Source organism: Dipodomys spectabilis, unplaced genomic scaffold (assembly GCF_019054845.1).
Source record: "Dipodomys spectabilis isolate Male_0828 unplaced genomic scaffold, ASM1905484v1 ptg000175l, whole genome shotgun sequence".
Lineage (NCBI taxonomy): Eukaryota > Metazoa > Chordata > Mammalia > Rodentia > Heteromyidae > Dipodomys > Dipodomys spectabilis.
Genome location: NW_024870852.1, coordinates 12,421,223 through 12,448,901, shown reverse-complemented (window position 1 = coordinate 12,448,901; position 27,679 = coordinate 12,421,223). Strand labels below are relative to the sequence as shown.

Here is a 27,679-nt window from a genome sequence, read left to right as displayed (position 1 = left end):
ACATCTCAATTTAGGGAACATGGAAAGGGATCCTATAAGATCAGAGTAATCCCAGCTCTGGTGTGCCTGGTATTCTTGGCATGGCTCCTGCCTTTCTCTCTTGTCTTATCTTTCCAGGCATTTCTGTCATCCAAATCCATTTCTCCTCCTAGTTTCCTGAACACAGAACACACAAATGTTATCTTTACACTCTTTAGATAACCAAAAGTTTCTAGCTTTATAATTTGTTCTCTCTTTCTTTCCCTCCCTCCCTCCTTCTCTCTCTCTCTCTCTGTGTAGAGATACTGGGGCTTGAACTCAGGGCTTCAGGGTTCTTATCATCAATAGAAAAGAAAAGAAAAATAGGTTAATATCCCAGAGAACAAAAATTATAGCCATTTGTATTTTTTTCAGCAGTAGATAGGACAGAAAATGATCAAAATTACTACAATATCTAGGCTGTCATCAATTCTAGACATAAATTAACATTTTCTTCAGAGACAGATTATTTTTATTTATTTATTTATTTATTTTGGTCCGGTCGTGGGGCCTGAACTCTGGGCCTGGGCACCGTCCCTCAGCTCTTCAGCTCAAGGCTAGTGCTCTACCACTTGAGCCCCAGCACCACTTCTGGCTTTTTTCTTTTTGCTTATGTGGTGCTGAGGAATCGAACCCAGGGTCTCAGGCATGCAAGGCAAGTGCTCTACCACTGAGCCACCTTCCCACCCCTATTTTTTTTTTAATATACAGAGTATTTTTCTGTTAGGTCAGGCGAGCCTTGAACTCATGATCCTCCTGTTTCTTCCACATGAATGCTGGGATGAGAGGAATGTGTCATCAAATCTAGCTTCAGATGACTCTTAAATCAATGCTTTATCATATCAAAATATCACACAGTCATTTTTCTGTTAACACTAGGAGCTTGAATTCAGAAGCCATCGGCAGTTACGATTTCAAGGCTTTCAATAAATTTTTGTGGGAAGCATTTTCATTTTATTAGACTCTTTCCTTGTCTACATTTTCCTCTTGATGTGAACTTAGAATAGTATTTGAGTTTGGGGTGATAGGACTGGTGGGATGAGGGGGTACACTGTTGGACATCAGTCCTCTTCCCTCCTTAATGTGACCTAGGGTTCATTCCATTTTACCAAACAGACAAAATTTGCTTTGGAACATACTAAAGCAGGCACTAGCCACCCACCCCTGCTCAATAAGAACATATTTTCTTTGAAAATATTGGATATGAAAGAAATAGATATTCCCTAAAAGACAGAAAACACCACAGAAACTTGTTGGATCACTCATCATTTTCATTTTAAAATACTGTGGTAAAGGTCTGGGAATATAGTTCAGTGGTAGAGTGCTTGCCTAGCATGCATGAGGTCCTGGGTTCAATTCCGCAGCACCACATAAGCAGAAAAAATTGGAAGTGGCGCTGTGGCTCAAGTGGTAGAGTGCTAGCCTTGAGCTGAAGAGCTGAGGGACAGTGCCCAGGCCCAGAGTTTAGGCCTCACAACCAAAAAAAAAAAAAAAAAAAAGGACAAGTATGAGTTCACATGGAACATAAGAATTATAAAAACATGGTCTGGGGCTCTGACCAGGGAGTCATTGGTCAAATATTTGGACACGTTGGGCACAGGGGAAATTCAAGCATTTCTACAAGGGAACAGATGGAGAATTTCCCAGGAATAAACTAGCTATTTCTTGGCAGTCCAAAAGTATGTCGTATACAGACTTGGCTTTGGGAGTTGAGACAAATTACTGGAATGAATTGACCCCCAGATGCTAGGAAAGGGATTCCCAGAGACTCTCTGATATCAGTCAAGCATATTGGGCCAAAGGGGATTTACTACTCAACCTCTGTGAGTTGTATTTTTTCTTCTGACAGCAAAAAGGATGGGAATGTTGATTCTGGAATCACATCAAACGGCCGCTATGGAGGACTATAGAGGTGTACCAGATTGCCATTTTAAAATTCTCTATTTTTTTTTTTTTTTTTTGAGGTCCGGTCGTGGGGCCTGAACTCTGGGCCTGAGCGCTGTCCCTCAGATCTTCAGCTCAAGGCTAGCGCTCTACCACTTGAGCCACAGCGCCACTTCCGGCTTTTTTCTTTTTGCTTATGTGGTGCTGAGGAATCGAACCCAGGGCCTCAGGCATGCAAGGCAAGCGTTCTACCACTGAGCCAACTTCCCAGCCCATATTTTGCCACTATTCTCATTAATTTGGACAGGATAGACTGGGTCCAAATTTTGGCTCTACTTATTAGTTATGAGACATTGAGTATTCTACTAATCTTTTAAACTCTTACACTTTTAAAACCTATATTTCAGTTTCTAAGCTCTGTAAAATGGCGGTACTAATACTGTTTCAGACAGTTGTGGAAAGTTAGTGGTATAATGCATATAAAGTACAAAAAACAGTGCCTGGAATATCTTAATTGCTACATAAATGCTTGGTATTACCAATAAAGTTGATCATGTCCTACTCTTCCTCCTTGTCTTTTTTTTGGGGTGGGTGTCCGGTCGTGGGGCCTGTCTGAACTCTGGGACTGGGCACTGTCCCTCAGCTCTTCAGCTCAAGGCTAGGGCTCTACCACTTGAGCCACAGCGCCACTTCCAGCTTTTTTCTTTTTTCTTATGTGGTGCTGAGGAATCGAACCCAGGGCCTCATGCATGCAAGGCAAGTGCTCTACCACTGAGTCACCTTCCCAGCCCCTACTCTTCCTCCTTGTATCCCTTTCCAGTTCCATTTGAAATGTTATCCTATAGTTGTCTTTTTTTTTTTACTTTTTTTTTATTGTAAAAATGCTATACAGAGGGGTTACAGTTACATGAGCAAGGTAATGAGTACATTTCCTATTTATCCTATGGTTTTATTCAACTTTATGAGAATTTTGGGGGAATGCTGATGTTGAATTTTGTTTTCTAAGTGACTGAACTCTATATAGGTCTGTTACTATTTTCCTATGCTGACAAGTGGCCTCACTCTTGTTTTGCAAATATGAAAACTGAATCTCTAATAGGGAAAGTAACTTGCCAAAGATGACACAAAGACAGTGGCTAAACCAGTAATAGAATCATGGGCTACTACCAATCCAAGACTTGTTCCACTTAACACAGGGTGCAAGGACATTGACCACAGTTAATGATAGGATCTGAATGTCCTCCAAATTCTGTTCATCCATAGAAGACTTGACCACTCTTCTATTCCAAGTATTCTCCAAAAAACATTTTACCTGTTAAACAAAACCACAAGCATTTTAAGGGAAAAGAATGTGGCTTGATTACTTTGGAATATTAATTGTCCAGTAATAAACTCTTGAGGGTAGGAGTTATTGCCTGCTTCTGGTTGTTATGGTGAGATGCATATTACTCACTATCTCCTCTATTTAAAAAAAAAAAAAAAAAAAAGGCTGGGAAGGTGGCTCAGTGGTAGAGCGCTTGCCTTGCATGCATGAGGTGCTCTGGGTTCTATTCCTCAGCATCACATAAGCAGAAAAAGCCGGAAGTGGCGCTGTGGCTCACGTGGTAGAGCACTAGCCTTGAGCTGAATTGCTGAGGGTCAGCACCCAGGCCCAGAGCTCAGGCCCCACAATTGGAAAAAAAAAAAAAGAGGCTTAGGGATGGCAGGGAGATGACTGTTTACAACAAACAATATGTACAAGTTATTGTACTACGAATATTTTCACTTCTATTTTCTCATCTAATCCTTTGTGGCTGTATCAATTTCTGCATTTCAAATCAGAAATTTGAGGCTTAGAGAAGCTAGACATCCTATCTGAAGTCACCTCACAGGTAAATATTCAAATTTGACACCTCACTGGTAGACTGCAATTTTTTAGAACCCAGTATTGCAAACAGAGTGAGAAGTGAAACCAGGATGGAAGACTTCTATTGCTTTCCAGAGTGTAAAAATAATTTTTTCTCATTAAAAAACTATGAAACTAGTCACAAGAAATGTGAAAAATGGAAGCCATAGCTTTATTTGTTTCATGACAGTGAATATATGTTTTTATTAAGCTAAAAAAGTAAAATGAAAGCTGGGTGCTGGTGGCTCACGCCTATGATCCCTAGCTACTCAGGAGGCTGAGACTTGAGGGTCATGGTTCAAAGCCAGCCTGGGCAGGAAAGTCCATGAGACTCTTATGTCCAATAAACCACCAGAAAACTGGAAGTGACACTGTGGCTCAAATGTTAGAGCACTAGCCTTGAGCTGAAGAGCTGAGGGACAGTGCCCGGGCCCAGAATTCAAGCCCCATACCAACAACAACAACAACAAAAGTAAAATGAAGAAAATTTAAAAAAATTTTTTTTTTTGTTAGTCATGGGACTTGAACTCTGGGCCGGGACACTGTCCCTCAGCTCTTCAGCTCAAGGTTAGCACTCTTCCACTTGAGCTGAAACACCACTTCCTGTTTTCTAGTGGTTTATTGAAGATAAGAGTCTCATGGAATTAGCTCAAGGTTAGCACTCTTCCACTTGAGCTGAAACACCACTTTTCCGGTTTTCTAGTGGTTTATTGGAGATAAGAGTCTCATGGAATTTCCTGTCTCGGCTGGCTTTGAACTGGGATCTTCAGATCTCAGCCTCCTGAGTAGTTGGATTACAGGCTTGAGCCACCTGGCCCAGCTGTTTCTCAATTTTGCACATTGAGAAACAGATCATTACTAAACCCAGGCAACCTGGTTCCATCTTCTCTAGAGTCATTTCCCTATGAATATTTGATCTACACGAGAGTTCTGAATGGGAGGAAAAAAAAAAAGAAGCTAAGCTCTAGGACTTACAATATGGAGAAAGATGATTAGTCCAGAGTGAGTTTCATTTGGAAAGAAAGACTTAAAAAAATACTTTATGCCTATATTAGGCTGAAAAATAAAATCCAAGTCCTCATTTCTGAACCTGTAAATTTTATGCTATTTGGGAAAAAAAAAGTGTCTTTGGAGTAATTAAAGATCTTGAGATGGAAGCAAATCCTGTCTTATTCAGGTAGATCCTTAAGTCACAATTTTAAAAAATGTCCATATAAAAGAGAAACAGAAGATGTGACACACATTCAAAGGATGAGATAATATAAAGAAAGAGGCAGAGACTGGAATGATAAAGCCACAAGCTGAGGGATGCCAGCAGTTAGGAGTATTTGGAAAGGCAAGGAATGGATTCTCCCCTTGCCGGATCTCCACTTCAAACTCAGGGTTGGTTCTACTGCACATCACTGACCAGAGTTATGGTTGTTGTTTTGGTCTGAATGCTGATCTAGACTTTAAAAACTTAAAAGAAAAATAGTTCCCAAACCCTTTCAAATCTGTAGTGACCAAGGTCTTCACTGGGAGGCTACATAGTAATCTGTGGTGGTCCAGTGTATTGGGTTGGACAAGTTTCTGGGTTGGGGGTGGAGATTGAAGGGGCCATGATGGTGTGGCCACATCCCAAAGTGAAAATAGACTTTCATGAAATTTATGAATTCCTAGAACTTAAAAAAGGATTTCAGAGTGGCGCTGTAACTCAAGTGGTAGAGCGCTCGCCTTGAGCTGAAGAGCTGAGGGACAGCGCCCAGGCCCCGAGTTCAAGCCCCACGACCGACAAAAAAAATAAATAAATAAATAAATAAATAAAAAAGGATTTCAGGAAGCTACAAATCGCAGCGTCAAAGATAGTTCTAAGTTGCTAGTTACATAATCAGGGAACTGGTTTGAGCAGCTCAGTGTTTCCTCTAATGGTCAAATCTGAACATTTCTCATTCATTTTACATATATAAAGCCACTCAAATACTGATTCGCTAGTTCCTGTTTAATAAGAGACACGTCCCTTTACAGCGCTACATACAGTTTTTGTACGTGACAAGTGCCCGACAAATGCTAACTGGAATTAAACATTAATGAATAACAGTAGCCACAGCAGCCACTGTACTTCAGACACGTGGATCTCCGCTTGGGAAGCGGTACAACCCCCGAGAAGCTCTTGGCTTGGGGCCCGCCCCCCGCACTGCATTCTGGAGATTGTAGTCCGGAAGTAAGTGGAGGGGTTCAGATTGCGCAGGCGTCGTGGCACTCTTCCCCGGAAGAACCGGCAGCGGCTCCCAGAATGAGCGGGTGGCGGTGGCTGCCCCTGCGGTGGCGGCCTTGACCCGACGCGAGCTCTATGCCTTTCCGTCTCTTCCTCCCGCTTGGCCTCCTGTGCGCGCTGCTGCCCCTACCCCGTGGTGCTCCTGGCCCCGATGGCACCGCGCCCGACCCTGCCCACTACAGGTGAAGGGGACCAGGCTCCCGCCCTTACACAGCTGGGGAGTGGGGAGCGCTCCCCGGGTCCCTTCCCTGTCTCTGCACCCCAGGACCTCCACCGGGACGCGCTGGGCAGAAATCAGCTGCTGATCCCCACTTCCTGCCCCATTTCTGGTCGTTTCTCTCACCGGGTTTTCTGTTCTGCCCTCCCCTCCTTGCCTTATTTCTCACCCCTCGCACCAGGGAGCGAGTCAAGGCCATGTTCTACCACGCCTACGACAGCTACCTGGAAAATGCTTTTCCCTACGACGAGCTGAGGCCGCTCACCTGTGACGGGCATGACACGTGGGGCAGGTAGAGCGAGCGGAGGGCTAAGGGGGCGGGCCGGGGTTTGGCAGTCCCTTCCTAGGCTTGTGGCTTCCTGGTTGCCTCACTGGTTCCAGAAAGTTCCCAGGCTTGCTCTTCTCTCAGTTTTAGACTAGTACCCTCGGGACGTACCCATCTTCTGGCAGTGCCAAAAAGTCCTGGTTTCACTTGGCAGGCTAGAACTCTGGGCCCAGCCTCAGCAGTTAACAGCTGTGGGGACTTGGGTACAACTAAAATAGAGTAGGTGAAAGGGCTCCAAGAGCCCCTCATTTTATTGGCTAATAAACAGGTCTAGGAGTGGTTCTTACTCTCCCAGAATTTAAGAGCTTTGTAGTTGGTGTTCTCTGTAACTGAAACACATTTCTTGCCCATTGTGTCCATCTTATAGTCTCATTTCATTTCTTAGTGCTTTATGTTAACCTGCTTAGCATCAGCTCTCCCAAGCACCTTTCCTTCAGATCAAGCTTACAAGTCACCTGTTTTCTTTGTAGCACTTTTCAGATACTATTATTTTCATGTATCTACAGGCTTGTCTTATTCCCACTAGAATAAAAATCGAGGAGAACTGAAACAATGTCTTGCTCCTTGCTAAGAATTGGCTGACATTGACATTGAACACTGTGTTAAGCATTTCGCCATGGCATCTCATTCAGCGAAGACTCCTAGGAGTCAGGTGCAGCTATTCCTGTTTTACCTTTATTTACAAATGGTGGCTTTTCCTTTCAAAGCTAAGAAATAAGGAAGTAAACTCAACTTGTGCTGGTTTCCCTTTTTAGCTGGGAAAAAGTAAATTCAAAACAAATGGCTAATTCAGGCAGTACAGAATCATACACAGTACAAGGTAAAGATTTCATACCTCAGAATACTGTTACCTTTCATATGTGTATATTGGTGTTAGTACCTGGGCTCAAACTCAGGACCTTGTGTTCTCACTTGACATTTTTGCTCAAGGCTAGCTATCTGCCACTTGAGCCTCATCTCCACTTCCACCTTGCAAGAATGTTTTCAATATGTAATTATTATGTAGGTACAAGTATGTATGTATTTTTATTTGCTCTTGTTTATTGAGATGGAGGTCTTACTATGTAGCCTAGGTTGGCCTTAACTCTTGATCTCCCTGCCTCAACCTTCCAGGTGCTGGGATCACAGGTGTGTACCACTATGCCCAACTATTGTATATCTTTTGAAGATTAACTTTTTCAACTAATTTCCATATAGTAAAATAACCTTTTGAGTATATAATAACCATTACAGTCAACACATAGACTCCTCTTGCCGCTAAAAATTTTAAGTGTTCCTTTATAGTAAGTCTGTGTATCATCACTGGTCCTAACAACTGCTAATCTGCTTTCTGTCACTATGTCCCTTTTTGAAATGCAGATGAAAGCACACTATACTGCCTATTCTGTCTCTTCTGTTTTCCATTTAATAACATGACTTGAAAATCATCAAATCATGTTTCAGCAGTACATAGAATTCCTTATAACCATCTTTTTGATAACTTCATGGCTATCACTGCAACTGGGAGACCATTATTAGATTATTTCTAAACTTTTGATGTTCTAAATAATATTTCCATGAGCCATCTCAAACAACAATGTACACTGTGGGGTAAATTCCTAGATAAAAAACTGCTGAAAAGCCTGTGCTTGTAGCTATAATCTTATACTGCCTCCCCATGGCAAAGAAGAATGTCAATACAGGTAATATGTTTAGTACAGTTTAAGTATATTGGCATACCCTTCTATGTGTGTTAAGTGGGTCACATGATCCCAGTGATTTTTCCTGTAGTTTATTGTCACTGTAAGCAGCTTGAGCAAAGGAGACTCATCATTGCATCTCACTTAGTTTTTTGGGGGAAGGGTAATCTGTTTAAACAGTCATATATCTGCTGTTTTTTTCTTCCTTTTACAGCTTTTCTCTGACTCTAATTGATGCTCTGGATACCTTGCTGGTAAGTATCTCATCTATTCTTTCCCCTCTCCATTGCTTAACTAGTATCTTTCCTCTTTTGGTAGTTTAATTATAAGTAAAAAGTGAATTCTTCTTCCAGACCTAGCCTCAAACCTCAATCCTCAGCCTCCTGAGTAGCTAGGATTATAGGCATGCACCACCAGCGCCTAGCTCTGAAGCTTACATTCTAGTAGCCATATTCATGATAGTAAAGTTATAGCAGAGGGTTGAGAATGTGGCTTAGTGGTAGTGCTTACTTAGCATGCATGAAGCCCTGGGTTTGATTCCTCAGTACCACATAAACAGAAAAAGCTGGAAGTGGCGCTGTGGCTCAAGTAGTAGAGTGCTAACCTAGAGCAAAAGAAGCTCAGGGACAGTGCCCAGGCCCTGAGTTCAAGCCCCAGGACTGGCAAAAAAAGAAAAAAAAAAAGAGCAGAAACTAGTTATTTTGTCATGTATAAGGCTTGTCCTAAACACTTTATATATATTTTCTCAACCTCATGAGGTAAGTACTTTAAAGCTTTCCTCCAACTGGGAAGTTGAATGTTTGAAAGAGGTAAAATGATTTGGGCAAGTTATGGAGCTATTATAAAGCAGTGGTAAGACTTGAACTTAATTCTTTATGACTCCATACTGTCTCTAAATTTCTTAAAAAGGCCACAGGAAAGGTTTTAACAACTTTTCCACAGTTTCATTATTTCTATTATCCTTTCTTTCTTTTTTCTTTTTTTTGGTCGGTCATGGGGCCTGAACTCTGGGCCTGGGTGCTGTCTCTCAGCTCTTTAGCTCAAGGCTGGCGCTGTACCATTTGAGCCACAGCATGCGCCACTTCCAGTTTTTTCTGCTTATGTGGTGCTGAGGAATTGAACCCAAGGCCTCATGCATGCAAGGCAAGCACTCTACCACTGAGCCACTTTCCCAGCCCCTCTATCATCCTTTCTGTTTCTCCTTGAGACATAGTTTCATATGCAGTACAGACTGGCCTTACACTCTTTTTTTTTTTTTTTTGGTACCCATACTGGGCCTTGTGTTCCTGATTAGCTTTTTTGCTCACAGCTGGTGCTCTATCACTAGAACCATAGCTCCATGTTTGGCTTCTGCTAGCTAATTGAAAGTAAGAACTTCACAGACTTTCCTGACCCTGCTGACTTCAAACCTTGATCTTCAGCCTCCTGAGTAGCTAGAATTATAGGAGTGAGCCATCAGTACCTGGATCTAGTCTTACACTCTTTTTTTTTTTGGGGGGGGGGGGGTCCGGTCGTGGGGCCTGAACTCTGGGCCTGGGCGCTGTCCCTCAGCTCTTCAGTTCAAGGCTAGCGCTCTACCACTTGAGCCACAGCGCCACTTCCGGCTTTTTTCTTTTTGCTTATATGGTGCTGAGGAATCGAACCCAGGGCCTCAGGCTTGCAAGGCAAGCGCTCTACCACTGAGCCACCTTCTCAGCCCCATTTACACTCTTGATTCTCCAATCTTGGTCTCCTGACTGCTAGGATTGCAGTCACATACCAACACACCATGGCTACTCCTTCTCTTACATATTGATAGCATTTATGAGATTTTCAATAATACATAAATTAATATAGGTTATACTTTGCTTAATGTTAATTTTTATGTGCTTATCTATTCATCAAACAGTTGAGGGCCAATTGTATAGCAAGCATAGTTCTAAACTCTAGAGTTACAGTGATGAATTTGAATAGGCATGTTATCTACTTGTCCGAGTTTGTGGTGTTAGCAATAAAAATCAAGAAACAATAAAAAAAAAACAACCTTAAAAAATGTAAAGTTACAAACTAAGAGGAGTGCTCTGTGGGAAAGGAACACAGTTCTGTGAGTAGGGTAAAAGAATCTGATCAATTGAACTTGGGATCTGCAGGAGAAGCAAGGGGGAAAGTGGGAGAGGAAGAGTGTTCTAGGCACAGAGAACAGCTGGTGCAAAGAAAGGCCTTGGGGCAGAAGATATCCTGGCAAGTGCAGAGACTTGAAGGAAGGCCAGAGTGGCTAGGGAGTGGTAAAGGATGCTGGAAGTAAAGTGAAGCTAGAGGTCATATAGCAGCTAGATGATGCAAGCTTTTCCCTGTGTTAAGGACTTTGAGGATTATTTCAAGAGCAAGGGAAGACACTGGAATTCTTTACATAAAAGACAGGAAATGATGAGATTTCTGTCTTGAGATCATTGGCTGTAATGTGAAGAAAGATTTGTGTCATCATTCTATAAGCATTTGTAGAGTAACTGCTTCATGAATTATATCTGGCACTCTGGGGGAAATGTAGCCAAGAGTGAGTGTCTGTCCATGCAGATTTTAATTGGAAAGAACTAGATGCCCTAAGAGTTGTATATATTGGGACCTTTTATTTAAAGAAAGAAGATAAAAGAGGAATCAAAGGCTTTTTAGAGAAAGTGACATTTAGACAAAGATAAGTTAGATTTGGAAGGGGAAGACATAGAGGAAGTGATGTCTGGTAAAGGAGATAGAAGGTCTAAAGTCAGGAAGTTGAAGAATTGTGGGTATAGTTTTACTGAAGTAGATGAAGGGAGGTTAGATGAAGAGGAACTATAAGAGATAGGATCAGAAAGGTAGGTTGTGTCTAAATCTTAGAGGACTTTGCTTGCTGGGATAGTCAGGACATTTTTTTATTGTAAATAACAGAGATCCAATTCATTCTGATTTAGAAGGAAATTTACTGAATCAGATAACTAAAACATCCAGATAAAGGCTGGCCTTAGACTCAGCTGAAACCAGACATACAAAGATGTCATTAGGAATCTCTTTCTCCATCTCTCTCTGCTTGCTTTGCTGCTATGTGGCAGGGTAGCCAACAGGCATTCTGCTTATATCCCACTCTTAAGAAACTGCACCAGAAAGAACCACCTTTAACCCATTAACTCCAGGGAATGAATCTTCAATGATTTGGCTTGGGTCACACTCATATATATTCCTGAATCAAAAAACTTGGTACTATGGCTGGACCAAGTTAGGTGCCATGTTACAGTTGGAGACATGGAGTTAGTCTCTCCTAAACCACAGATGGGACTGTGGAAGATTGGAATGCTTATGTAGAAGAAGAGGTATCAACATTTAATTTGACAGATTGTTTAAACAGAAGTTTATTTTCCCAAGTAAAAAAGTTATGAGTTAATTTCTAAAGACTGAACAATGCCATCAGAGATGTAGGCTCTTTATAGCATTCTAGCCTATTGTCATTAGTGTATTGGCTTTCATTGTCATGATTAGTACCTCATGGTAGAACATAGCTGCCACAGCTCTAGAAATAGGATCAGCTTCCAAAGCAAAAAGGCAGAGACAGAATAAAAGTAATGTCAGCTATGTTTGTTTGTTTATTTATTGTCAGTCTTGGGGCCTGAACTCTGGGCCTGTGCGCTGTCCTTCAGCTTTTCAGGTCAAGTCTAGCTCTCTACCACTTGAGCCACTGTGCCACTTCCGGCTTTTTCTGCTTTTGTGGTGCTGAGGAATGGAACCCAGGGCCTCATGCATGCAAGGCAAGCACTCTACCACTGAGCCAACTTCCCAGCCTTTACAAGGGTCAGAATTGACTGGGGGACATAGCAAAAGAGTCTGAGAAGGTGAGCCTCTGGATAGTCGGCCTCTGTGGTAGGAGGCCATACACACCATGGAAGGTTGGGAAACAACCTGTGAGGTTCTCCACAAGCTTTAACACGCAGGAGAGGGTTAAAAAACCACTGATACCCACTGCTAATGCCCAACTAATAGTTCATGTTGGAGTCTTTATTCCTTATATTGGATCCATTGAGGTTTTTGTGTTATATGTGTGTGTGTGTGTGTGTGTGTGTTTCTGGTCCTGGGGCTTGAACTCAGGGTGCTGTCTCTGAGCCTCTTTGTGCTCAAGGATCGTGTTCTGCTATCTAAATCACAGTACCGCTTCTGGTTTTCTGGGTAGTTTATTAGAGATAAAGAGTCTTACAGATTTTCCTGCCCAGTCTGGCTTTGAACCATAATCCTCAGATCTCAGCCTCCTGAGAAGTTGGGATTACCTGTGTGAGCCATTGGCAGTTGGCTATATTGGAGCCATTGAAATGGCTACATACCTAGGAATTTACTTAACCATTGCTTGATATTGGGTTTCTGGATGATCTCTAGTTTGGTGGCTTTTTTGTTGTTCTTAGGACAGAAACTAGAGGTATTAATTGAATGAGTGAGGGCCACTAGCATAGCAACTCACCTCTAAATCCAGCCTCTTCTGAGCCTCTTTGTCAGGTCTTCTTCTTCTTCCAGATTTTGGGGAATATCTCTGAATTCCAAAGAGTGGTTGAAGTGCTCCAAGATAATGTGGACTTTGATATCGATGTGAATGCCTCTGTATTTGAAACCAACATTAGAGGTAAGGCTACCTTCTGAGGCTTTTAGAAGGAAGACAACGTGTAATTGTCTAAAAAAAAAAGAAAAGAAAAAAAACATTGCGCTAGGTGGTGGTGGCTCAAACCTGTAATCCTTGCTACCCTGAAGGCAGTTCAAAGCCAGCCTGTGCAGAAAAGACTATGAGATTTTTTTTTTTTTTTTTTGTCGGTCATGGGGCTTGAACTCTGGGCCTGGCGCTATCCCTCAGCTCTTCAGCTCAAGGCGAGCACTTTACCTCTTGAGCTACAGTACCACTTCCGGTTTTCTAGTGTTTTATTGGAGATAAGAGTCTCATGGACTTTCCTACCTGGGCTGGCTTTGAACCGTGATCCTCAGATCTCAGCCTCCTGAGTAGCTAGGATTACAGGCGTGAGCCACCAGTGCCTGGCTAGACTGTGAGATTCTTATGTCCAATTAACCAGTAAAATACTGGAAGTGGAGATGTGGCTCAAGTGGTAGAGTGCCAGCCTTGAGCAAAAAAGCCAATCAAGAGCACAAGACCCTAGGTTCAAGCCCCAGTACTGGGGCATGTGTGTGTATATGTGCACGCGTGCGCGCTTACACTCACACACACACATTAAAAAGCAAAGAAATGGTAAATAGAATTTTCAGGACTTACTCTGCCAGGATATTCACCGAAAACATTGCCTGTCAGAGCACCTGTGACTTCCTGTAGGGCGGAGGGGGGTCATGATCTCTCATCAGTTTCAGAAATGAAAATGAACAGAGAACAAAAAAGCTAGAAAGAAATTAGTTACATTTATTCACATAAATAACATGTATTTGGTGCTGTGAACAAGAAGACACCCCTGCCTTCTTGGTACTTATATCTGTCCAATAGACCTTTCTGTGATGATGGATATGTTTTATGTCTGTGTTACCTGGTTAGTGGCTACTAACCATGGGGGGCAGTGTTCTGAGGGTTTGCAGTTTCTCTACTGCAGCTGGAGCCTACAGCCTCAATGAATTTAAATTTAACTTGCCATATTTAGTTAGTGATTATTGTACTAGGCAGTACAGTTCAGGCATTAGTTTCCAAATGTGGCTACTCATCAAAACCACATGGGAATGTTTTTTTAAATTTTATTTTATTGTAAAGATGCTGTACAGAGGGGTTACAGTTACATGAGTAAGGTAATCTTGAGTACATTTCTTAGGGAATATTTTTTCAAGTTGAATATAAGATCTACTCTAAACTTAAGGAATCAGAGTCTCTGTGTTGAATCCTAGGATCAATATTTTTGTCAGGCTTTTGTTTTTAGACAATATCTTGCTAAATAGCTCGTGCTGTTTTGGAACTCACAATTCTCCTGCCTCAGCTTATTGAGTGCTGGGATACAGACATGCACCACTATACCCAGTTTTAGCAGGCTTTCTTGTGAGGCTACCATCGCCCTTATTTTGAGCTATCTTGAAGACTCATCAGTTGACAACCTCTACATGGCAGGATTGTACTTTGAAACTTATATGTGCAATGAAACTTATATTTCAATTACATGATACTTAAATGTTTAAAACAGAAAAGAAGCTGGCTGTAGAGTTACATGCCTGTAAGCCCAGCTACTTAGGAGGCAGAAGTAGAAGAATTATTATTTGAGGCCATCCTTGGCAAAAGCACAAGAATTTAGGTGAAAAACTAAAAGAAGGCTGAATTCAAACCCTGGTATCACCAAGAAAAGAAATATAATTGTACAGATATATTCTTTTGTTGACATGAAAAAAAATTGAAGAAAATTATAAAGGAAGATTTCTTTTTGTTATCTTGCTTGGGATTCTTGGTTCTGAGAATTGCTGTTAGATTCTTGGTTTGAGAACATTCAAACTAAGAGCTCCAACTAGATGTATGTCACATCTTCTTTTTTTTTTTTGTCAGTCGTGGGGCTTGAACTCTGGGCCTGGGTGCTATCCCTCAGCTCTTCAGCTCAAGGCGAGCGCTCTACCACTTGAGCTACAGCGCCACTTCCGGTTTTCTGGTGGTTTATTGGAGATAGGAGTCTCACAGTGTCTCCTGCCCGGGCTGGCTTTGAACCGCAATCCTCAGATCTCAGCCTCCTGAGTAGCTAGGATTACAGGCGTGAGCCACCAGCGCCCGGCAACACCTTCTTTTTTTTTTTGTCCATCTTGGGGCTTGAACTCTGGGCCTGGCCGCTGTCTCTCAGCTCTTCAGCTCAAGGTTAGCACTCTTCCACTTGAGCTGAAACACCACTTCCGGTTTTCTAGTGGAGATAAGAGTCTCACGGACTTTCCTGCCTGGGCTGGCTTTGAACTGTGATCCTCACATCTCAGCCTCCTGAGTAGCTAGAATTACGGGCATGAGCCACCAGCACCCGGCTGTCATACCTTCTTACTGTATCCTCCAAGTCCCTTTCTGTATCTTAGGGAACATTTTGTCCTTTTTTAAAATGCCAGTCCTGGGGCAAGTTCTGGGTGCTGTTCCTGAGCTGTTTTTTGGCCAGTCCTGGGCTTTGAATGCAGGGCCCAGGCTCTGTCCCTCAGCCTCTCTATGCTCAAGGTTAGAGCTTTATCACTTGAGCCACAGTGCCACTTCTGGCTTTTTCTGTCTTATGTGGTACTGAAGAATTGAACCCAGGGCTTCATGCATACTAGCCAAGCACTCTACCACTAAGCCAAATACCTTACCTACTGTCCCTGAGCTTTTTTGCTCAAGGCTAGTACTCTACTAATTTTCTCTTCAATTATGTCTTACCTGCTGTTAATGGAACCATGTGTGTGTGTGTGTGTGTGTGTGTGTTGGTACTGGGGTTTGAACTCAGGACTTTGTGCTATTGTTCACCTTTTTCGCTTAAAGCTAGACCACTACCACTTGAGCCACACCTCTACTTCTGCCTTTTTTTGCTGGTTATTTTGGAAATAGAAGTCTCACGGACTTTTCTTCCCTGGCTGGCTTTGAACTGTCATCCTCAGATCTCAGCCTCCTACGTAGCTAGGATTGTAAGTTGTGAGTTACCTGTACCTAGCATAATCATGCAACTTTTAATTTCAATATTTTTATTTTATTTTTAGAGATTCTCTTTGGTCTTTTTATAATATTTAAATTATTTTTTGTGACATATATTTCAGTTTCTCTCTCTCTTTTTTTTTCTTTTAGTTGGTCATGGGGCTTGAACTGGGCTTGGGCGCTTTCCCTGTGCTCTTCAGCTCAAGGCGAGCCCTCTACCACTTGAGCCACAGCTCCACTTTTGGTTTTCTAGTGGTTTTCTTGGAGATCAGAGTCTCACAGACTTTCCTGCCCAAGCTGGCTTTGAACCATGATCCTCAGATCTCAGCCTCCTGAGTAGCTAGGATTACAGGTGTGAGCCACTGGCGCCCGGCCCAGTCTCTCTTTTTTTGTTAGTCATGGGGTTGAACTCTACCACTAAGCCACATTCCTTACCCTATTTCTTTAGTTATATTGCACATAATTATTTTCTATTCTGTGCCTGATAATTGTAGTATTTGAAATATTGACGTGTTTTGTTCTTTTATTTCTGCTGGCTGTTACTTAAAATGCTTCATTTCCTTGTACCCTTTGAGTAGTGTGTGTGTGTGTGTGTGTGTGTGTGTCTGTGTGTGTGTCTGTGTGTGTGTGTGTCTGTGTGTGTGTGTCTGTGTGTGTCTGTGTGTCTGTCTGTGTGTCTGTGTGTCTGTGTGTGTCGTGGGTCCTAAACTCACTCTGGGTCTGGGTGCTGTCCCTCAGCTCATCAGTTCAAGGCTAGCACTTTACCACTTGAGCCACAGTGCCAGCTTTTTCTGCTTATGTGGTGCTGAGGAATTGAACCCAGGGCCTCATACCTTTCTTGGTATATTTTACTCTACCTCTGAGCCACCTTTCCAGCCCCCTTTGAGTAAATTTTTAAAATTTCATTCAGTAGCTTTACTCAGTGTGTTGGTTCAGAGGCAGTTCTTTTCCCAGACTTTATTTGTGTGATTTCTTTCTGAGGACTCTGTTGCATGAATTAAAATTCTCCCAGATACACATTTTTATTGATTGCTGCATATGCCTTGAAGTATCAAATCTCACTGTTTGCTAAAGGTTTGAAGTTTTTTAGACTATCCAATTAGTATGAATTAAAACTAGAAAATGTTGTGCGTTATAGGTTGTAGTTACTAATTCTTTTTTTTTTTTAATTTTTTTTGTAGTTACTAATTCTTAGGGAAGTTTTATTTATTTATTTATTTGGGGGGGGGGGCTGAACTCTGGGCCTGGGTGCTGTCCTTCAGCTCTTCAGCTCAAGGCTAGCGCTCTACCACTTGAGCCACAGCGCCACTTCTGCCTTTTTTTCTTTTTGCTTATGTGGTTCCGGGGAATCGAACCCAGGGCCTCATGCATGCAAGGCAAACGCTCTACCACTGAGCCACCTTCCCAGCCCCGTGGAAGTTTTATTTTGTTTGTTTGTTTCCCTTCCTTTTTCTTGGACACTAAGATTTGAGGCATGTAATTTTCCTTATGTACCCTTAGGGGAAGTGTGCAGAGTCTATTTTTAATTCCTCCTTACAGAGAGTATAGAATTCTTTCAGGTCTCACTTGATGCAGGGACCTTTTATCCACTCCCCATGTTGGCCAGGTCCTGCCTTTGTTTCTGTTCCTCTGCCAGAAGAAGGGAAACTGAAGGTCACTGGTTATTTTTAGTTAGCCGGCCATTTCTAGTATCTAGTTAACCATATTTCCAGACACAGAACCTTTGTGTCTTTTTATAAGACCTAAATGTTGCATAATAAACCCAAATAGAGTACTAAGAGCCTATTTACTGTTAGTTACCAGATAATCACTGCATTTTCTCATCTCCCCCACCTACCTCACTCCACCAGTTATGATACATCATTGGGAACTAGAGTGGCAGAGTGTAATGAACAGGAGCTTTATAATCAGAGAGACCTAGTCCTGCCACCCACTAGATGGGTGATCATATCTTTTTCTACAGAAGGGCTAACAGTACCTTGTACTTGGCCCACAATAGAGAGTTCAGAAGGCAGCCATCTTTTTCAATGGTCAAATTTTTTTTTTTTTAATTGTTGGTTGTGGGGCCTGAACTCTGGGCCTGGGCACTGTCCCTCAGCTCTTCAGCTCAAGGCCAACATTCTACAACTTGAGCCACAGCACCACTTCTGGCTTTTTCTGCTTATGTGGTGCTGAGGAATTGAACCCAGGGCCTCATGCATGCAAGGCAAGCACTCTACCACTGAGCCACTTCCCAGCCCATCGATGGTCAAGTTTTTTTTTTTTTAAGGTCATTTTTATAGTCCAGCAATCTTTTATTTGCTAACCTCTCTTAGGCCATGAATTTATAGGTTCCAATAGCTCAGGCTCCTTTCCATTGGTTCTCACAAAATGTGCTTCTCTAGGTGGAGCAGGCTGGCACTTCAGTTGAACCCAAGTTCCTTTCTCTTTGGCTTCCTTCTTTTTCTGGTCATTTTCTTTCACTCATTTCAGGAAGCTATCTCGGCTCTTCGAGTGTTTAATATGCTCAATTTGCACATTAATTCTCTTGGCAAGCATCTTGCCCTTAACTTGCTTGTTCACAATAATGCCAACAGCATGCTGGGTAACATTATAGACTCTTCCAGTTTTGCCATGATAACATTTGTGGGGGATTCCTTTTTGAACAGTACCCATTCCCTTGATGTCTACAGTATCACCCTTCTTGTAGATTCTCATGTATGTGGCCAAAGGAACAACTCCATGTTTCCAGAAGGGCCTAGAGAACATGTATCCCCTTTGTGCTTGTCATTTTGGCAAATTACTAGAAGATGGCAGTTCCTGCCAAAAAAAAAAGTCCGATGGTCAAATTTTTATGACCCACTTTATGACCAACTTTGTGAACTTCATACTGTATAAGTATGTGGGGCCAGAGGATACCTCTGTCTGGGTGGCTCTAGCCCCTGAGCCATCCCAGGGGAATGCTAAGGTTTACGTGTACAAGGGAAAGACTGGTCCTTGGAATAATGACAGTTGTACCTTATGTTACCTGCAGTGGTAGGAGGACTCCTGTCTGCTCATCTGCTATCAAAGAAGGCTGGAGTAGAAGTAGAGGCTGGATGGCCCTGCTCTGGACCTCTCCTGAGGATGGCTGAGGAAGCAGCCCGAAAACTCCTCCCAGGTAAGAACCACACAGAGATGGGGGAAACAGGAAATCCAGTAAATCTTGTTTCCCTTGGTGAATATGAGATTAACAATGCTGAATTATTTCTATTATTTCTTGGCTTTTTTTTTTCTTCTGGGTTTGAATTCAGGGCTTTGTACTTGCTAGTGAGTTGCTCTACCATTAAGCCTGCCTCTAGACCTTTCTTGGTATATTTTACACAAATACTCTGTATTCCTACCTCCTACTGTGTATTCCATCCAGCTACCATGGAAATCAGGAGAGTCCTGAACAATTTCAGGGCCTTCTAAGGTATGGGCCAGGCTGGGCAAGATAATTTCATTACTATTGACAGGCATGGATTGAGGTCCAATCTGGTGGGTACATGGTTCTTGCCTTTAGTTTGAATGAGTGCTTTTCAACCTTCCACGCCCACATGCTGCTGGAATAATGGTCCCAGGAAAGAGCCTTGGTCTGAGCATTAGGAGCTATGGGTTCTAGACTCTTCTCTGCCACCCTTTATCTTAAATAAGCCACTCTTCCTTCCATGGTTCATTTTCCCTTCCTCTACCATAATTCCTGCCTCCATCCCATGATGAGTTTTTTGAAAACAAAAAACAAAAAAACCCCCGCCGTACGAGGGCTAACATGAGGTCAGACAGGAGAAAGTGCTTTTCACAGGCACTTGTGCAGAGAGGAATCTATTTTATGGCTAAGCTGTGTCCAGGGCAGCAGGCCAAGCCTCAGTGTTTTGGTCCAGAGACAGTCAACGCTGCGCTCTGAAGTGTCAGCTAGACACTGTGTTCCTTTCAGGGTGTGGAAGAGGTCTGAGGTGCTCACACCCAAACACGTCACAGTGTGCTTTCCACTAGCTCCTTGGCCATCTCACTTATTTACCCCTGGCATGCAGCATTCGCCTCTTATCCTTGGGGACAGCCAAGGCTTTCGGGTGAATTAGGTTCAGGCCTCATTCACAGCCCATGTCTCTTGGCCTGGGGTCTCCTAGAAAACATCATGTCCTGTGTGATTCACCCCTAGAGGAAACTGCTTTGTTTCTGCTTCAAGTTTTATATCTTTTTTTGTCACTTAATTTTTTCTGCATGGAGGAATATATTTATATGTTTATAAATATATCCAAATATATGTTTGCATAATTATAAAGCAAGCACCTGTGCATCTCCCTTGCAAGTCAAGGAGGACTTATTCCGTGTGTGTGTGTGTGTGTGTGTGTGTGTGTGTGTGTGTGTGTGTGTGTGTGTGTGTGTGTGTGTGTGTGTGTGTGTGTACGTGTACGTGGGTACTGGGGTTTGAACTCAGGACCTGGGCACTGTCCCTGAGTTTTTGGAGTTGTTTTTTTTTTTTGGGTCCGTCGTGGGGCCTGAACTCTGGGCCTGGGGACTGTCCCTCAGCTCTTCAGCTCAAGGCTAGCACGCTACCACTTGAGCCACACCACCACTTCTGGCTTTTTTTTTTTTTCTGCTTATGTGGTGCTGAGGAATCGAACCCAGGGCCTCATGCATGCAAGGCAAGCACTCTACTACTGAGCCACCTTCTCAGCCCCTCTGCCATAGCTCTATTGCCAGCTTTTTGATAGTTACCTGGAGATAAGAATCTCACTGACTTTTCCTGCCTGGGCTAGCTTCAAACCCTGACCCTCAGATATCAGTCTCCTGAGTAATTAGCATTACAGGCATGAGCCATTGGCACCCTGCTATTCCTTTTCTTTTTAATGCTTCCTGCCTTTTCTAAAATATTTCCTCAAGCCCTTCCTGGTTGTGACTTGCATTCTCCTTGATTGTCCCTCATGCCTGCCAAGCCATGAATTTCTTGTCTATAACAAAGTTGCTGGACCCTGTAGTTCTTGGAAATTTTGAGTTTTGTTCACAACTTGGTGACACACAGGTCACTCTGCAGTTGCTTGACCTTGTGGCCTGGAGAGGAAATTTTTCCTTGGGCTGGTTGTTGAGTTCTTGCCCTGAATCAGTAAGTACAGGGTAGTATAAGCAGAGCATTAAGTTGGATTGAGGGCACAGGGTGGGGCTCAGGGCAGGCATTTCCAACTCTGCTCTTTGTGATGTCTTATGTGACCCTTGGCTGAATCACTTCTTGCCAGGCATGATTTTCCTTACCTATAAATTAGAGTTGTAACTGTATCAATGGCTTAGGAATTTATATCCTGGCTGTTGTTGTATTTATTTTAAAAATAACTTTGCCCTTACATGCTTTATTTAAAAAAGGAATCTCAAACTGACTCCTCTGGGACTGCTTAGGATCTGGCAAATTCATTTGGTCAGAGTGGTGTTTTAAAAGTTTATATAAATAGCTTCCAAGGGGCACACTCTTGTCCATGTGCCCTAAACCTCACTATCCCTATATAGCTTAAGCCTTGCTTACTTCACACTCAGTTATCTTCCTGGCCTTAGAAGATATAGTATAAAAAAAAAATTTAAAGAAGAGATCATGTGAATGGTGGCAATGTGGAGTTTGTCTCTCTCTATGTCCCTTCCTTATTGCAGGAGCCAGAATTACAATAGCAGTGTTTGCCAGTATCTGGGTTAGGTGTCTGCTAAGGGTCCTCCAGTGTGACATTTACCAGTCTCTGGCTCAGTCTCAGGTACTTCACTCAGAAGGCAAGAGGGAAGTACTGGCAAAGATCTTAAAGCTTTAGTCCAATGTCTAAACCACTCTGACCTCTCTGCTCCTCTGTGGAGTCATAACAGTCGCCTGATTGTTTAGCCTTTCAGACCCCCACTGGTATGCCCTATGGAACGGTGAACCTGCTTCATGGCGTGAACCCAGGAGAGACCCCTGTCACCTGTACGGCAGGGATCGGGACCTTCATTGTGGAATTTGCCACCTTGAGCAGTCTCACTGGTGACCCCGTGTTTGAAGATGTGGCCAGAGTGGCCTTGATGCGTCTCTGGGAGAGCCGGTCAGATATTGGGCTGGTAGGTCAGCTGCTGCCCCTTTTGTGTGTCAAGTCTGCCCTTTTGAGGCCCAAAGCTCCAAGGACCAAGTTATACAAGTGGCCTAGTGCTTGGGTTCAGAATACCAAAAATTAGACCGACCCATATTCATATTTTGACAGGAAGTGAACCAGAAAGCCCATCCTATATTAGGGAGCAAGGTCTGGAGACTGCTGGAGTTCCAGAAGGATGTCATATGCTTCATATCTCTAACTCAGTAACTGTAGATAATCAGCCCATCTTGCCCCTATTTTTAGTATTCGCATAAAACTGTGTTTCTTAGAACACTGGTATTGAGATGTTGAATGACTATCCTGTGAAAGATGGATTTCTGGGGGTGGGGGGAAGGAGGGTTAAGTGAGGGGGTAGGGGGAGAATGGGATGGAAAGGGGAAACAAAAGAGGAGGCTACGATGCTTGATAAGAAATGTACTCGTTATCTTGCCCATGTAATTGTAACCCCTCTGTACAGTATTTTCACACACACAAAAAAAAGATGGATTTCTGGTCAATCAAAGGGCTTTGTTTTTGTTTTATTGAGTTGCAATTAACTTGAGTATGATATAAAATCTAATGATAAAGGGATCTATTTAATTTGGCTTAACATTCCCCAAGCTTATTTGACCCTAGAACTTCCTTTTCTCTTCCAATTCCTGTTAATAAATGGCAAGTTAGCATATTTTAGATCAAGTCATCCCCAAGGTTAGTGTCAGCTCCTTGAAGGAATGGTCCAATGAAATTAAAAATAATAGAGCCAAAGGTATTCAGGAAATAACGGCGGATTTAGTAAGAACTAGAGTGAAGCTTTGCCACATTGAAACTATGACTCAGGCAAGTAGCTTAACCTTTCTGTCCTCAGTTACTCCAGCAGTGACATTAATGTATTACTGCTTCCTTTACTGAATCACTGTGACTTCAAAAGACTGACAATGATTCAGGAATAGGTTGGTATTCTACCTTTTTTTTTTTTTTTTTAATCGGTCATGGGGCTTGAACTCTGAGCCTGGGTGCTGTCCCTCAGTTCTTCAGCTCAAGGCGAGTGTTCTACCACTTAAGCCACAACACTACTTCCAGTTTTCTGGTGATTTATTAGAGATAAGAGTCTCATGGACTTTCCTGCTTGGGCTTGCTTTAAACTATGATCCTCAGATCTCAGCCTCTTGACTAGGATTACAGGTATGAGCTACCGGCTCCCAGTGGTACTCTACCATTTTATATAGAATCTGGTGCTAAGTCAGCTTGAAAAGCTGGAGCTTATGTGGGGAGATGCCATTTAAGGAATGCCACCTAAAGAAGATGCCACTGTGCAGACTTACCCATCTCCCCTAGTTAGCCCAGCATGAGCAGGTTTTTCTCCAGCCATGCCCTCCAGGCCTTTACTATTTCTGTGTACACTGGCCTTTTTCCCCACTGCCACTATCCATGTCCCTGTGGGCCTCTCTGAGGCCTGGAGCCTGCTTTGCTTACCTTTAGCTAGAAGTCCTGGAACATAATGCTACCCATGTGCGATTCTCAACTAGTGACTGATACTGATAGAGTTTGTGGATAAACATTCTGTCCCACTGCTCCCTGCCTTAGTGAGATCACTGAGGTGTGTCCTCTACACTGAGTCCCACAGCTCCCTAGGACTGACTGCTTGATCACTCACCTCTTAAAGGCTTCCTTCCCTTCCCTGCCTCACTTTCCCCTTATTTGGTATCCCTAGGGACTTATGTTCCAAATCAGTTCCTTTCAGTCTCCTGTTGAGGGAAGCTGGATGTGGTAGATCTATAAAGTAAGTAGATTGTGTGTCATGCACATGCCTGAGGGAGAAGCAAGACCCTATTCTAAAATAACCAGTGAAAAATGGAGCTGGAGGTGTGGCTCAGTGGTAGACTGCCAGCTTAGTAAACATAAAGCCCTGAATTCAAACCCAGCACTACCAAAAAAAAAAAAAAAAGTTATTGGTGAAGTCCCCTCTGGCCCTTGTTCCCAGCTATCTGGTTCCTTTCCTTAAAAGCAACCACTCACCAGCTTCCCCTGAGCTAATGTATGGAACTGTGTGAAGTGTATCTTGAATCTTTAGACATTAGAATCACAAGCCAACATCCCTGAAGTCTGAGGCAGACTATGGGTATAGCAACTTCTCTTCTTTTATCTCACACTCACTCTAAACAGTGCATAAGCACTCCAAATCACTTTTCTTTATTTTTGCCCAGTGTATAAAATTAAGTCCTCAGAAACATGCATGAGAGACATCTCCACTGTATAGATGTGCAGGAAGGCTGGGTACAGTCCTGTAACAGGTCCAAGAAGCACTGAGGGGCCTGTCTGTCTTACATCACACTGGTCAGTCATGGAGGGGCGGGACAAAGATACTTCTTTGGCCTTGTACCCTCCTCAGAGAATCTCTTTTTTTCTCTCTCTCTCCTAGGTTGGCAACCACATTGATGTGCTCACTGGCAAATGGGTGGCCCAGGATGCAGGCATCGGTGCCGGTGTTGACTCCTATTTTGAGTACTTGGTGAAAGGAGCCATCCTACTTCAGGATAAGAAGCTCATGGCTATGTTCCTGGGTAAAAAAGGGCAGGGAAAAGGGTTTTTTTCATAATCTTTCCTGTCCAACTGTGGGTTGTAAACTTGCAGTTTCTGCCAAGTGCCTACCAAATCTATTTCAGATATCTGAGTCTACCTTCAAAGTAGACTGCCCACTTGATATCTACTGTACCTCTTCGTGCCTTCTTTTTTTTCTTTTTACTTAAACTTAACATGGGACTTAAACTCTACATGGGTACTATCTTTGAGCTTTTTTTGCTCAAAGCTAGCACTCTACCACTTGAGTAAGCTTTTTGGTGGTTAACTGGAGATAAGTCTCATGGAGTTTCTTGTCCTTGTTAGCTTCAAACTACAATCCTCAGATCTCAGCCTCTGGAATAGCTAGGATTACATGCAGGAGCCAGGAGCACCTGGCTCTTCATGCCTTTTTATTTTTTTGTTTTTATGCTGGTCTGAGACTTGAACTCAGGATTTGGGTACTGTCCCTGTGCTTCTTTATCTTGTTGTTTTATTGTTTTTGGGTTTTGTCTTTTTTTTTGTCAGTCATGGGGCTTGAACTCAGGGCCTCGGTGCTGTCCCTCAGCTCTTCAGCTCAAGGCAAGCACTCTACCACTTAAGCCACAGTGCCACTTCTGGTTTTCTGATGATTTATTGAGATAAGAGTCTCATGGAGGGCTGGGAAGGTGGCTCATTGGCAGAGCGCTTGCCTTGCATGCATGAGGCCCTCAGCACCACATAAGCAAAAAAGAAAAAAGCCGAAAGTGGTGCTGTGGCTCAAGTGGTAGAGCACTAGCCTTGAACTGAAGAGCTGAGCGACAGCACCCAGGCCCTACGACCGGACCCAAAAAAAAAAAAAAAAGAAGAGTCTCATGGACTATCCTGCCCAGGCTGGTTTTGAACCATGATCCTCAGATCTCACCTCTTGAGTAGCTAAAATTATAGGCATGAGACATTAGCGCCTGACTTCCTGTGATTCTTTTGCTCAAGGCTAGCATTGTACTACTTGAGTCACAGTGCCATTTCCAGCTGTTTCTGAGTCATTTATTGGAGAGAAGAGTCTCACAGACTTTTCTGTCTTGGCTGGCTTCAAATTGTGATCCTCAGATCTCAGCCTCCTGAATAGCTAGGAATACAGCCACCAGCACCCGGCTCTTTATGTCTTTTTTTTGGGGGGGGGAGGGGGCTGTCTGGTCATGGGGCTTGAACTCTGGGTCTGGGCACTGTCCCTTAGCTCTTCAGCTCAAGGCTAGCGCTCTACCACTTGAGCCACAGCGCCACTTCCGGCTTTTTTTCTTTTTGCTTATGTGGTGCTGAGGAATCGAACCCAGGGCCTCATGCATGCAAGTCAAGCGCTCTACCACTGAGCTACCTTCCCAGCCCTCTTTATGTCTTTTTTATAAGAGCCAGTTGATCCATGTGCATTTTGTCATCATGGCCAGATTTATCACTTGGCCATTGCACATGGTATTTCCTTTGCCTAGAATCCCTTTTTTCCTTTTTTGCCTCAAGTCCTTTTTTTTTTTTTTTGTCCAAATTCTGTTCATCCTGCAGAGTCTAACTTAAATGATATTGTCTTATTTATTTGAATGTATATTTAGTATTTTGGTTATTCAATTATTTATTTTAAGCTGGGTACCTCTATCCTAGCTACTCAGGAGGCTGCGATCTAAGGATCATAATTCAAAGCCAGCTAAGGAAGGAAAGTTTATGAGACTCTTATCTCCAATTAACCACCAGAAAACTAGATGTGATACTGTGGCTGTAAGTAGTAGCCTTGAATGAGAAAAGCTCAGGGCCAGTGCCCAGGTCCAAGCCCCAGAACTGACAAAAAGAAAAAAGAAAAGAATTATGTATTTATTATACAGTGTCCTAGTTTTGGGCTTCAGTAGTGAATAAAGTCCTAGCCCTAATGGATTTCTAATCTAGGAAAGAGGTATGAGTTCAAGTTTCCATTGGAATGTTAGTTCCTTATGGCTAGACTTTGTCTTGTTGACCACTCAGCAGCCAGTAGGTTCTTGCTTATTTGTCAAGCGAATAAGTAACTGAAGATTACCATGAGGTGGGTAACATTACGTTCCCAACTTTAACAAATAGAAAAACTGAGGCTTAAGTGGGGAAAATGGCAGCACCAGGACCCCCCCACAGACAGACTTACGTCATTTCATCCTTGTCTGCTTTGAGGCTAGTATTTCAAAATAAAGTGTTTCAAAAGTGTTAAGTCCCTATTTCTGTGGTCAAGGCTGGCCTTTTATCTCCTTAATCAGTTGTATGTTTATTATCCCATTTGCCATGATGCAGAGTATAACAAAGCCATTCGGAATTACACCCGCTTCGATGACTGGTACCTGTGGGTGCAGATGTACAAGGGGACTGTGTCCATGCCTGTCTTCCAGTCCTTGGAAGCCTATTGGCCTGGTCTTCAGGTAAGAACAATCAAAAAGAGTGGTCATTTCTCTAGGAAGTTTTTTTTTGTTTCTTTTGTGTGCCAGTCCTGGGGCTTGAACTCAGCATCTGGGCATGGTCCCTGAGCTTTTTTGCTCAAGGCTGGACTCTACTACTGAGCCACAGCTCCACTTCTGGCTTTTTTGGTAGGTTCGTTAAGAAAGTCTTACAGACTTCCTTGCCCAGGCTGGCTTTGAACTGCAATCCCCAAATCCCTGTAGGCTTATAGGTGTGAGCCACTGGTGCCTGGCTTCATGTTTCTATGGAATGGCAAAGCAAGTTCATTTTGATGTATTTTCACATAAATTACTTTAGTTGAATGCTTTTAGGGGGTACATTTAAGATGGAAGAAGGACATAGGGTGAATAAATGCATGATTCTGTCATATTTAGTCTTCCAAGGCGACCATTAAGGTGTAAGGAACTTGGTGTCCAGTTTGCCATAGAATGTTGTACCATCTATATGCACAGTGTCTTTCTATTCTGAGCAGGAGCCACCACTGGCAATAGCTATTTCTTTTTTTTTTGGTCCGGTCGTGGGGCCTGAACTCTGGACCTGGGCGCTGTCCCTCAGCTCTTCAGCTCAAGGCTAGCGCTCTACCACTATGAGCCACAGCGCCACTTCCGGCTTTTTTCTTTTTGCTTATGTGGTGCTGAGGAATCGAACCCAGGGCCTCAGGCATGCAAGGCAAGTGCTCTACCATTGAGCCATCTTCCCAGCCCTAACAGCTGTTTCTTCAGGGGACATTCTGTCACATTTCCTC

At 43.0% G+C, this 27,679-nt stretch overlaps 1 protein-coding gene across 1 annotated transcript in view; it reads left to right on the top strand.

Moving 5' to 3' along the window:
- Nucleotides 1-5,978: 5,978 nt before the first annotated feature.
- LOC122120278 (ER degradation-enhancing alpha-mannosidase-like protein 2) overlaps nucleotides 5,979-27,679 on the top strand; it is a 30,127-nt gene continuing 8,426 nt past the window's right edge. The window contains exons 1-8 of the mRNA XM_042694467.1: nucleotides 5,979-6,223; nucleotides 6,440-6,550; nucleotides 8,477-8,516; nucleotides 12,772-12,877; nucleotides 18,867-18,992; nucleotides 21,711-21,922; nucleotides 24,353-24,494; nucleotides 26,773-26,897. Coding sequence (XP_042550401.1) covers nucleotides 6,117-6,223; nucleotides 6,440-6,550; nucleotides 8,477-8,516; nucleotides 12,772-12,877; nucleotides 18,867-18,992; nucleotides 21,711-21,922; nucleotides 24,353-24,494; nucleotides 26,773-26,897 — 969 coding nt within the window. The 5' untranslated portion in view covers nucleotides 5,979-6,116. The remainder of the gene's footprint in view (nucleotides 6,224-6,439; nucleotides 6,551-8,476; nucleotides 8,517-12,771; nucleotides 12,878-18,866; nucleotides 18,993-21,710; nucleotides 21,923-24,352; nucleotides 24,495-26,772; nucleotides 26,898-27,679) is intronic.